Source organism: Haplochromis burtoni, unplaced genomic scaffold, assembly GCF_018398535.1.
Source record: "Haplochromis burtoni strain Fernald_Lab_line unplaced genomic scaffold, NCSU_Asbu1 Contig_217, whole genome shotgun sequence".
NCBI classification, from domain to species: Eukaryota; Metazoa; Chordata; class Actinopteri; order Cichliformes; family Cichlidae; genus Haplochromis; species Haplochromis burtoni.
In genome coordinates this window covers 912,374-924,731 of record NW_024582578.1, presented here as the reverse complement: position 1 = coordinate 924,731, position 12,358 = coordinate 912,374, and the positions used below count along the sequence as shown (strand labels likewise).

At 44.0% G+C, this 12,358-nt stretch overlaps 2 protein-coding genes across 15 annotated transcripts in view; one reads left to right on the top strand and one right to left on the bottom strand.

The window, feature by feature from the left end:
• Positions 1-6: 6 nt before the first annotated feature.
• Positions 7-3,856, bottom strand: LOC102308842 (polyadenylate-binding protein-interacting protein 2). Its single transcript, XM_005937066.3, has 4 exons — positions 3,699-3,856; positions 3,298-3,440; positions 845-1,024; positions 7-256 (listed from the first exon to the last, which is right to left on the bottom strand). Exons 2-4 carry the CDS (start codon positions 3,436-3,438, stop codon positions 191-193), a joined length of 387 nt encoding a protein of 128 aa, XP_005937128.1. The 5' UTR covers positions 3,439-3,440; positions 3,699-3,856; the 3' UTR covers positions 7-190.
• A 300-nt stretch (positions 3,857-4,156) lies between these two features.
• The window catches only part of LOC121811732 (matrin-3-like), a 12,335-nt gene continuing 4,133 nt past the window's right edge, over positions 4,157-12,358 (top strand). For 4 of the 14 annotated variants that reach the window (XR_006055108.1, XM_042226565.1, XM_042226559.1 and 1 more), the window contains exons 1-10: positions 5,143-6,696; positions 7,653-7,714; positions 8,129-8,167; positions 8,556-8,656; positions 9,033-9,076; positions 9,180-9,296; positions 9,738-9,863; positions 9,947-10,195; positions 11,075-11,199; positions 11,972-12,356. Coding sequence is in view for 13 of the 14 variants with exons in the window: in XM_042226565.1 (XP_042082499.1) it covers positions 5,953-6,696; positions 7,653-7,714; positions 8,129-8,167; positions 8,556-8,656; positions 9,033-9,076; positions 9,180-9,296; positions 9,738-9,863; positions 9,947-10,195; positions 11,075-11,199; positions 11,972-12,356 (1,992 nt within the window). In the remaining variant the exon portion in view is untranslated. The other 10 variants (XM_042226567.1, XM_042226564.1, XM_042226558.1 and 7 more) reach the window with 9 other exon arrangements.

Genomic DNA, 12,358 nt, shown 5'->3' with positions numbered 1-12,358 from the left:
CACACACACACGCACGCACACACACACGCACACACACACGCACACCTGTAACTGTGAAGACATGCGAGCGCAGAACTTTGGCAACACGTCAGGCTGAAGGTCGAGTGGCAGCTGGAAAATACAGCAGACATCTTGGTGATGATGTCACAGTGCGGACTAGGGTTGGGGGGGAGGGAGGAGCCTAGCCAGGTCACATGGCATGTTTCTGGATGCCTGGGGTGAACTCCTTGGCATTGGGGTTCAAGCTGCTGGTCACCTGAAGGAGAGAAGAAGAAAAACCGTCATTGTTATTTCTGTGAAGAAAATAAAGAAACAGCGACCTCTGCTGGACAGATGAGGGCCAACAGTCAGAGACTAATTTAATAATCAACTAATTGGGAAGAAAAAAAACCTGAGAAACCAATCAGTGTGGAGATATTATCAGACACGTTCAGGCACTGTGCTGTGTCTCACTCAGCAGCTCTTTCTGTATTATTGATTTCATCCTTTTTTATTGCACTATTTTACACATTGTTGTATCATATTCAGCTTTACACGTTTCATTCAGATTAAACGTGTTTCAGTGTTTCAGATTTTTACTGAATTAAAGGTCCTTTGTCTTTTTCCATTTGGCTATACTAATTATTTGTGTAGTTTTTATTCTATTTTTCAAACTTTATTTTATTTTATTAGTGGTTGTTTTTAATGTTTTGGCTTTGGAGTATATTTGCTGTAATCCTACATTTTTTTTTATAATGTGTTGGAATAATGTCAGCTGACAGGACGCCATCTTCTGGTGTCCTTTTATTCTTATGGCCAAAACACGAGTTTTCTCTGTAACCAATGGTAAAGGTGATAAACTTACCACCACATCCAGGTCTTTGTCGCCATCGAGGACCAGGAGGCTGATCTGCTCTTGCAGCTGGCTGACGCTTTGAGAAGGGAGATCTCTGGACGGGATGAACCACTCCCACTCCTCCTCCTCATCCAGCATCTCCTGGAAACAGCGCTCGATGAACTCCTCCTCCCACAGCTCCTCCTCCACCTGCCGAAAACACAGGCAGAGAAGCAGCAGTCACACTTTTGTTGGACCAACAAAGAACCAAAACTTTTAACATGTCGTCCAACCTGAGAGCGAACATCACACAGATAACACTTTAAGGAGAGATGCTACAATGTTCTTCGGGTGAATCTGCTCTGCACCCCCTTCTACTAATCCAGTTATCCTTGTTTCCTTCTCTGCCTAAGATGATGCTGGTTAGCAGCTCAATAAGTAAGCCCAGGCTTTCCTAATCTAGCAATGAGCGTGTTCACATGTCAGAGGCGGGGTTTGCAGCACCTGACCAATCACAACGAGACGACTACTCGAAACAGAGCGGCTGATTTTACAAATATAAATCGGAAACATTGAAAGAGTTTAACACAGAACAGAGTTAAAGTAACACAGCAGCTGCAGTCCTCCTTCCTTTGTGAAACGTAACGCTCTCTAAAACACAGCTCCACAGACTGTTTCCTTTTTCCAAACAAAACATCCTTATGGAAATTTCCAACCGGACGCCTCCCACCTACTCCTCTGTTAACCGACTCCACACGCTGTCAGCTGATTGCATAATCAGGCCACTGCCTGACCTGAATTCCAGCTCAAGGAGCCACTGCTTTGTGGTGCACACAGGCTTCAGCTGCTCAGTGTAATTTTCCTTGAAACTGTAAATTTCCACCTTAAAATCACAGCTACTTTTAAGAATGCACAATTTCTAAATGTTAACCTTCCTTTAACCTGTAAACAAACCCCTAGATTTCCACCTTAAAAACGTGACTCTGTAGGCAATGACCTTTGTTTTCAGTTGAACAACACAAGTGTTGGAAATATTGTATTTAATCATACTTTCACCTTAAAGTGCACATTTTTTGCTGTTAAAAATCACAATTTTTGACAAACAGATTTCCACCTTAAAAACCAAAATCAGCTGAGTTTGTACGTAAACATACAAAGTTTCTTTTTATCTTCAACTTAGAAGTCCAGATTTTTACCTTAAGATTTGTCATCTGTATATACAAGATGTACAACAGCACAATTTCTGGATTTAGCCTGTAAAGATAATTACAGATATCCACTTTAAAAAGTCACCCATCATGCTTTTGGATACTTTCCCTGCCTTCAAATCAAATCAACCTAATTTCACTTTATCTCTCTTAATCTCAATAAACTACAATTTAAGATTCACATTACCACCTTAAAAATGAATATGTTTCTAGATACTTCTCAAATAAACAAGTCCAAGTTAAGGCTATTTTTTCTTGTAACATAAACCCCAGATTTGCACTTTAAAAGTCTATCTATGGAAACTGATCTTCCAAGCAAGAATTATACTGCAACACTATGACTAAAACAACAAAATTCTGACATGTAGTTTCCCTTAAACCTCCAATTCCAACCAGGAAAGTCTGTCTGCAGAAATCTACACCATAACATACTGCTTTATCCGCATATGGGAGCTTCACATCAGAGCAACGTGAGTGTAATCTATAAAAAAAAGAACAGATTTCCTCCTTAGAAGTTGACTGAGTCTGTTTGAAAATACTGATCTTTGCTTACAACTAAAAACAACCGTTTAGGTACAACTTATCTTAATCTGCAGATTTCCACCTTAGAAACAGAGCTCACTGAGCTCATATAAAAATGAACAAATCTGCAACTTCATGTGTTTATTCCCACCTTAAAAATTAATCTTGGAGTGTTTTTCAGATGCCTTGTCTGTCTCCCAAAATAAATCACCCTCAAGTCAAACCTTAAAGCAGTCAGAGGAGATGTGCAGATGCTGATCTTTCATTTTAAGTAGACGAATACAGACTTGAGGTGTAATCTGTCTGGAAAATGACAGATTTCGATCTTAAAGGAGAAAGCTATATTTGTCTGCATACACAAGTTTTAGAGAACAATTTCTGGGTGTAAGGTGAAAAACAGATTTCCACCTTAAAAGTTATCTGAGTCCACCTTACATTGGACATAATGTATCTATAAAACAATAGTTAATAAAAAGATAATTAGTCTGTAATCTCAGGCAATAATTACTCTTTCAACATATTATTCAAACATTAGATTTCCACCTTAATAGTCAACTGAGTCTTTCTGTAGCTACTGATTTGAGGTATAACTTCTCTTTAAATGTGTTCTACCTGAAAAGATCAACCTGCTTTGTTTTGGATCACTTTTCCTCCTCCATAATAAACTTAATTTCAGACTCTTTAACCATTTTTCCGCCCTAAACGCAGATTTTTTCACTTGCAGTCCAGGTCATCCTCGTCCCAGCTCCTCACCTGCCTGTTGAACTCCTCCTCGTTCTCCATCCACATATACTCGGCGAACGGGTCGTCCTCGGCGTTGAACTGGCTGGTGAGGATCAACTCGGTGCCGGTGGTCATGTTCGGGCCCCCGCTGCTGATGCTCGGGTCTTTCATGTCTACAAGGAGAACCAGAGGACACAGTGAGGGAGAGGGACAGGGGTCAGCGGGAACAAACACGTAGCTTCGGCCGTTATAATGCTCGCTGTCATGGCCGCTGTCTGACGGACAACAATAGCAAGCAGCTAGCGAATAATTTTTTGGCGAGAACACAACAGAAACAGAAAAATATCACCGCGAAAACACCACCGCGAGCACCCAGCCGCGTTAGAGGAGCACGGGGGGACGGGCATCTGTGTTCTTATGAAGTACAATACCTTCGGGGGTGATTTATTCGACGACAGAGAAGACAAACGGTCAACTCGCTGGAACTCGGTTGTTGCTGTAATGGCCGCGCTGCTTCTGTTTGTTTACATCTCCACCGTAACCGTCACCGTGCGCTCGCTCCTCATTGGTCGTTGACGTGTTGCCTTCACGGGCCTCGTGGTTTAACATCGGAAAATAGGAATCTAACAAGAGGACCACATAAGGTAAACGTTATTTATACCAGAGGTTAAGAATCTCCTCTGGGTCTCTGTTTCATTTTTTTATTCATTCACTAAATATCACAGTTGGGTACAGAACTTTATGTCTGGATACACATTATAATTGACGCTACACTTTAGCTTGTTATTTTTTTATATTTAGTCATCAATGTAAGTAGATCACTGGACATCATGAATAAATATCAGCTTAGGTATTTCTCTAAATTGATGTAGCTACAGTTTCCATTCGAGAGAACAGTCATGGGTCTCTGTTGATTATTATGTTTACAGATGACATTGTGAACTGCAGTGAGAGCAGAGAGCAGGTGGAGGAGAGGTAGTCTCTGGAGAGAAGAGAAGTAAAAGTCAGTAGAAGCAAGACAGAATACATGCATGTAAATGAGAAGGAAACAGGTGAAAAGGTGTACATGAAAAGAGCTCAGGTTGAAGGTTGATGAGTTTAATTAATTGGAGTCAACAATCTAAAGCAATAAACATTGCACAAGGGGAAGAAGAGCATGCACACTGGGTGAGGTGGAGTGGTTGGAGACGAGTGTTGCAGTGACCCATAAGGGGAGTAGCCAAAGTATAAAGGTTCAGTAGGTGTAGGTGTTGTGATTCTTTCAGTGTTGTCTGGATTAAAAAGCAAACAGTGAGCTAACTATTTTGTGTGGGTTTACAAGTAGAGTAAAATGTTTGTAGATCTTTTACACAACTATAATCTGCCGAGGATAAGAAAGTCCATGTTTGAGCAGTCCTTGTGTAGTTGTTTTTTTTATCTGGACATCCACTCACACCCAGCATATTTGTTTGTTTTGTAATTTGATCTAATTCTTTCAATTTGAGAAGGGCTTTCATCACGTTAGGTGCTGGCACCTTTTCTGACCTTGAATGCAGCACTGTAGTCCAAACTGTAGTCCAAACTCTGAAAGCCCGCCTTCCTCCGAAAGTTTATAAAATCCACTGATTTAACAAGCCTAAACCCATTTTTTAAACCAAATACATATCCTCTATAGTGATAAGAGAACCTGAGAGAAATTATTAATATAGAGGGGCTAAGTGTGTGTTGTGTTAATAGCTATTTTCATAGAAAACGTTTAAGCAGCGAACAGAAACAAAAACACCGCCTGATCCAGGAGGAGAGGAAATATCGCGATACTTCACATGCTCTAGTTTGGTCACCCGTCTCGTGCTATTTACTAATCAGCTGCGATCGGGTGTTGGAGAAAGGGTAAGAGTGTCCGTAATTACAGATAAATCATATTATACACGTAAATGCACAGTTAACAGCTTCATCCACAGTTTGCACGTTAAATATCAGATAACTTAAGGCTGTTAGCTATGCCAGTGTTAGCAGGTAGGAGGACATGTATGTTAGCAAAGTTAGCTGCGCAGCTTATCTGAGTCGTTTTTGGTTTCATTTTTCTCATTAATGACAGCGTACTTAATCTTTTAGTTAACATGTCAGGTTAAACAACGTAGACATCATAGCGCTGTTAGCTTAACTGTTAGCTCGACCCGTAAAGCGTGTTTGGTACAGCTTTCCTTCTCCTCTCACTGTACCTGCAAAGATGTTACTCCTGGTCTGTGTCAGGCTGTGATTCACTCAGAGGCTCGTTGTAATCTCGCAATCTTATTGATGTTTCCATGGACTCAGAGTTTCTCTTCCTCAGTGAGGCGGTCTCCATCACTCTGTTTGCATCAGGTCATGTTCCTCCTGCTGGGCTGAGGTGAATCTTTCTCTCTCTCCTCCTTTAACCGCCTCCTATGTTCCCTTTGCAGTAAAGATCAGAGTCGTGCTCCTCCGTCTGTTGCTCAGGGCCTCCACTGGCTCCTGTTTTCTTAGGAGAGGCTTTGTTTGAAGCTTTTTCTACCTCATTGTGTCTCAGCAGAAATAAGGCTTGCCACCACAGAAGAAAAGGAGCTCCTGCTCTCTTTGACCACATTAAGTTCCTGTCATCTTTGAAGACCTTTTCCAGCGCCTGTTTCCTTCTTTATCTTGGCTCTCTGTGCTGAATCCAGAGAGCGGGGCAGACTTTTTGATATCATGTCTCAGAAGACGCAGGCTGACGGCGCTCAGAAACACTTCGCTGTGGGTCGGGGGCTCCTGGCCGCTGCAGAAACCTTGAACTTCAACATGAACGAGCAGCGTCCCAACAGACCAATGGGGGTGGGTGTGGGCATGGGCATGGGCATGGAGGGCCAGGACGGCAGCGGGCAGATGCCCCGACGTGGCAGCGGCGGTGGCGGCAGCACCAGCAATCTTGGCAGCACCATGAAGCTGTTTGCCAGTTTGGGGCTGTCGCCCTCTGACCTGGACGCTCTGGCTGAAATCCCTGAGGAGGAGATCAGTGTGGAGACGCTGCCACACATCCTCAGACAGCTGAAGAGTCGCAAGGGGGAAGCAGGAGAGCGGCGGGCGGCCATGTCCTCTGATGCTGCGTATCGAGGAGGAAGCTGGGAAGAGGGGCATGTGGGGAGGATGGGTGGTTCTTCTCTGGGACAAGGTTCAGCCAAGTCCTCCACAGACTTTGGGTACAGCTCCCTGCAGGACGTCTCCTCCGGCCGGGGCTATGGCTTAAATTACAGCGGTGGAGGTGGGAGCAGAGAGAGGCCATACTCTGAGCTTTCCCACCGCAGTGGGCTCGGCATGGGCCCGTCTGAGCCCGTCTTTATGCAGAGGAGGATGGGCTCCCCGTCAAACGGAAAAGTCCAAGACTTCTTGGGAGTCATGCCCCCCATGTTCCCCCACGTGTGCTCTCTTTGTGACTTTGACGTTCATTCCACCATGGTGAGTACGTCCAACCTGCTTCCTCTTTTCTTCTCGGACTAACTGTAATTGTTTGAGCTCCAGTCTTCCTTCAGTCAGTGACAGGCGCTGATTCAGGTCCGGTTTACTTCATATAATTTCCTTGTTGTATCTCCTCACAGCATGTTGCCTGTCTCCATTTTCTCAGCTGAAGCTCTCCAGCATTGAACAGTTAGATTTGGATCTTTCCAGCGGTCATCCAATTAAACCAAAAATCTCTTTTTATAATTAGTATCTGTTCACATGAGCTGGTAAAGCTGTTCATGTTACACATTCAGTCTGATATACTTGATCTTTTCACTTTTCACACTCACACATTCATGGACTTATCGAATTGGCGGCTTTTAAACCTGTGAGACTTTTGGCAGCTGGGGTCTTGTGTTTGTTTTTCTTTAGTTTGTGGTGTCAGGAGTGAGAAAGAAGGATTTAATCGATTATCACTCGAATTTGGAAATTTAAATTCTCTCTGAGAAGAAATGTACACTTTTTGGCTTTAAAGCAACCATTTTTAACATGGTTCTTTTCAATGCTGACAAAAACATAATTTACCAAAAATCAACAGGAAGTTAGTAATCTACTGACCAAAGTCACACAGTGAGCAGGTTTGAAGATATGCGGGTGAGCTCTTCTTGCCTGTATGACTGTCACTGATGGCTTAAGAAAGCATCAAATACTGTCTGTTATAGTGATTATTGCACACAAAATATAATGAATTATTCGTTTTTGTAGGTCTTAAAAAGATCTTAATAATGAATTTTTGGTTTTAAAATGGAAACCTGATGAAGTGCATTTAAATTCTTAGTAAATCTGGTCCTAAGTGATTGTCTGGGTGACGCTATGAAGGTTAATAACTGTGTGAACTGTTCCTTTAATATACAGGTTGTATTTTAGGAGAAACGGCCTGTTGAGTGTCAGTAATGCTCTGTTTGTGTTTGTAGGAGTGGAACCAACACGTTAATGGACTCCGCCATGCTGAAAACAGACGGCAGCTTCTTGACATGTGAGTTGCTCTTAATACACAACAGTGAGCCAAAACAGATTAAGTTATGAATCTGTTAACAGCATGTTCACATCAGAAGAAATTAGGTTGGTTTTTAGAGTTTCAGTACCCAAACCAACGCAAACGTGCTCCTGTGCAGCCCTCCAAAATCCCAGCGCTGGACGGGGATGACTCTGGCGTTAGTCAGATTAGTTTATGACGTACCTGGTAAGAAGTAAACCGACCTTTGTAGTACAGAAAATTTAAGGTTAACTCTGAAGTTACACGAATGAGATGAAATCCTGTTCCGTAGTACCGATCTCTGTTTGACCTCAGCAGGAGGTTGTAATGTTTCAGCTCATCGTTGTTGACTCTATGTTCCTTTGAGGTCTGTTCCTCTTTATCAGATGTGTAACACTGAATGTTGTTTTTCAGGTATCCAGAGTGGGACCCTGGTATGGGCCCAGGCAGAGGGTAAGAGATGCTAACATTAAGCTCCTCCTTTAGTGTTTGAGATGTTAGATTTAGAGTCCTAAAGGACCTTGACCTAACCTCGGAAAAGTGTTATTACTGACAGCCGTGCCCAAACAGATTGTCCTGCACTGATTTGTCTTTCTGTTGTTTGCATTGTATGTCATGTATGGTCCACAGCAGCAGAGAGAGCAGCAAGCATACTGTACACCTGACAGGCAACTTCCTGTTTGGTCAGATGGGCTTCCTTAGATTAGATAAAGATTCAGAAACTCTCCTGCCTCCAGAGGGTTCACACACTGTCTCTGTGGCCTGGTGTTAACAAAGCTTTGTGTTGTGTGTTAATAATCCAGGTGTCTGATAACTGACGATCTCATGTTTTTAATTCCAGTGGTCGTCCCTGGGAGACCCCCAACCTGTCTGCAGGACTACTGGGACCAGCCCCCATGTCTTCAGGACCAATGGCAGGGATGTCCTCGAGCTGGGGTGGAGGTGTGGGACCCACAGATGTCTTATTTTATCCCTATTAATACTATTAGTATTATTTTAAGTCATTTGTCACTTTCTCTCTGTGCGGGGAGTCACTATTTTATTCATAAAGATGGTTTCAGACAGCTGACGTCAAGTCTTTAACTTCCAACTGATCAAGTCTGGTTCTCCTGTGAGCTCAGTGTTACATTTATGTGCCACGCTTGCTGACTTTGGGATAAAAATGGTTAAAAAGCTCAGGTACAGTAAATACAGAGAGCCATTAAAAAGAGTGGGTGAGGGTTAAGAGACCCGGCTGTTTAGTGCCCTCAGAAAGCTGCAGACACTTTTTGAAATCTGTCTTTGCTCATGTGCGAACATCGGTGTGTTTGTGTGTCAGGAGTAGGTGGAGGACGTGGTTCCGGTCCATTGGGACAGAACAAGGTGAGTCTGACCTCCTCTGTCTCTCTGCTGTGTCTTCCTGTGGATCAGCTCATTTCTGCAGAGCTCAGCTGGTTTCAGTAAAGACTGTGTGTCGTGTCCTCAGCTGAGGAGCAGGGTGGTGGTGGTGAAATATGAAAAGAAGCCTCTCAGCGACAAGACCCTGTTCGCCCTCGTTGAGCGCTTCGGCTGCCTGAGGGAGCATCTCATCCTCAAGAACAAGGTAGGAAAACTCACCTTGCTGTTTCCACCTCAGTTACTTCTAACTTAGATGTAGACATTAGTTAAACTTTCTTCTTCATAAATGTAACTGAACAATACAATCAGCTGCCTCACACTCTTTCATCCTGCACATGAACTTCATCTCCTCAATCTGAAACTGCAGCTGGTAGTCCTCATTCTCCTTCGCAGCCTCGCTGAGCTGAACCCACTCACAGAGGATCTCCACACCAGGAGGAGGACTGCTGGCACCAGCTGCAGTCCAAGATGGTAGAAATGGAGTCAGACTGAGCTTGTGATAAGAGACTATAGATATCTGGGGATTAAAGAAGTCTAAATATAATCCAGTAATAACAACATTAAATATGTGGTTGTGAAACTTAAAGCAAACCTCTCTGAGGAAAACTGAATTTCAGCATTGAAGTCTAATCTTTGTGACCATCAGGCTTTTCTGGAGATGAGCACACATGAAGAAGCTCTGGATGTGGTAAACTACTACCAGCAGCATCCACCGTTGTCGTACGGCAAACCCGTCACCCTGTACCTGTCCCAGACCCTCATGTTCATTGAGGTAACATCCCCTCGCTTGCTAAATAAAACTCACCGCTTCCCCACAGACTCAGATCCTCAGAAGTTTCTGTTTCTAACCTGCAGAAGGACGAGCGACCAATGGATCGACTGATGGACCGACTGACAAAGCGGCCGGTAGACCGACCAAGGGACCAACCGATGACCCGGCGGGTGGAGCGGCCGATAGACAAACCTGAGAAAGAGGTCAAAAGTCAAGGCAGCAAGGTGGTCTTCTTCTACCATCTGCCCCGAGAGGACGAGAAGAAACAGGAGCTGCTGACCCTCGCCGAACGCTTCGGTGTGGTTGAGAAACACCTCTTCTTAACCGACCGGGTAAATAAACCAGAGCAGGAAACTCCAAAAGTTGATTTTGTTCATCTGGACGTAGCGAGAGAAACATTTCGTCACTCATCCAAGTGACTTCTTCAGTCTCAGCTGACTGCAGGTTTCCCCAGCCTTATAAACAGCCTTATACATCAGGGGAACCAAACAACCTCTGGCGAAGTGGATGGCACATTACAGAAGAGCTACCTCGTCAGGCCAGGACTCTGCAGTCTATTTACACCTACAGGCCATTGGACACTCTTTCAATGATGAGGATGTACACATCCTGGACAGGGAGGAACGCTGGTTTGAGCGTGGAGTCAAGGAGGCCATTTATGTGAAAAGGGAAAAACCATCTCTGAATCGAGGAGGGGGCCTAAGGGTACATCTTTCGCCATCTTACAATGCTGTGATTGCAGCCATTCCCCAACTCTCTGTGAATGGTACTCATGGCCATTGATCAGTGAGCTTTGGTCAGTGGTTGTAGATCAATGGTCATGAGAATTTGCATAATTAAGATTAAGGAACTGACCTCCCAGCCCATTGTTCCTTAAGTGGGCTGGTTTCAGTCATTATGCAAATGTACTGTTTATAAGATTGGGGAAACCTGCAGTCAGCTGAGACTGAAGAAGTCACTTAGATGAGTGACGAAACGTTTCTCCCACAAAACGCTACGTCCAGATGAACAGAATCAACTTTTGGAGATTTACTTACCTGGATGATTGACTATCATCAAGACAGAGCAAGAAACACTGCTACTCTTTGAGTGCTCATGTGATGCCAGCATTACTACAGAAAGTGTGGAGATCAGATTTGGCTGAGTATAGTCTGTGATAAGGTGAAATAAGTTTGAATGATGGCTGCTTTTGTGTTCGTCTGTGTGTCCAGGCGTTTATTCAGCTGGCAACTGTGGAGGACGCAGAGATGCTGGTGAAGCATTACACCGAGAACCCCCTCGTCTTCAATGGGAGAATAGTTCGTCTCAACATCTGCACCAAATACAAAACCCTCAAGTGAGTGCCCGGCTTCAGACACTGCTACCATGACATGGTGTAGGAACTGTAAACACATACATGAATGAAATGCAGTGAAAGGGACAGATACACCCTTTGACTGGAGGTTGTGGGAAATAAATGACATAAAAGACAGTTACCTGACCAGAACTCTCCTTTCTGCCGATGTGCAGAACCATAACTATGTATCTAATCCATGAGATATTTTAATATAAGAAAAATGGACGGGTATGGGGAGCATCTGTATCAGTAGTTAAAGCTGCAAAACTTATGAAAAGACACTTAAAGATCTTCCTCCAGATGTTCCAAAGCCATCCAGTGGGCCAGATTGGAGTGTTTGCCAGGCTGATTCTGGCCCCCAGGCCATATGTTTGACACCCCTGCTCTAAATTGTGGTGATACGAGCTGTGAAAATGTACCCAGAATGCATTTTTTCAAGTTCTGTCAAGTCAATTATAAGAAAACATGCAGAGTACCAATGGTTGTTCCTGTTCCTCTGTGTCACAGACTTTAAACTGGTGCAGCACAGCTGATCCATGATATTTCAGCTTTCGTAGATCATAGCAGACGTCATGTTGAAAACAGCAAGGTGTCAGCAGAAGTAGCTCCAGATTAGCCAGTGAGCAAACCCGACTCTTTATTAAAAGTTAGAAATTGAACATCATCTCTGACCTCGTTATGAGAGGTGGTGTTAGCTGGCTAACTGCTAACACAGTGTATATATGTCAGGATACACATGGAAGCTTAAACTCATACACACTCGTTCATACAGTGTGAAGCACAAACAGGGCGGAGGAGACAGTTCGAGCCAGAAGAATGGCAGAGCCGAGTCCTCCAACTCCAAAACCTCCTCATCCAGGTCCAGGAGCAGACAGGAAAATAAGGAAGAGAAGGACAAAGTGAAGATGGTAACAGAGGAGGAGGACGAGGAAGTGTCAGGAGTGATGGAAGGAAGGGAGGACGGAGAAGAGCAGCAGGCACCTGATGGCGAGGAGGAGGAGGAGCAGGCACCTGATGGCGAGGAGAAGCAGGAGCAGGTACCTGATGACAAGGAGAAGCAGGAGCAGGTACCTGATGGCAAGGAGAAGGAGGATCAGGTACCTGATGGCAAGGAGAAGGAGGATCAGGTACCTGATGGCAAGGAGAAGGAGGATCAGGT

Coding starts and splice junctions, on each gene's coding strand:
- LOC102308842 (XM_005937066.3), bottom strand. CDS start 3,438: ATGAAAGACCCGAGCATCAGCAGCGGGGGCCCGAACATGACCACCGGC. Junction 1,025..3,297: donor AGGAGGAGTTCAACAGGCAG/GTGAGGAGCTGG, acceptor TGTTTTCGGCAG/GTGGAGGAGGAGCTGTGGGA. Junction 257..844: donor ACAAAGACCTGGATGTGGTG/GTAAGTTTATCA, acceptor TCTCTCCTTCAG/GTGACCAGCAGCTTGAACCC.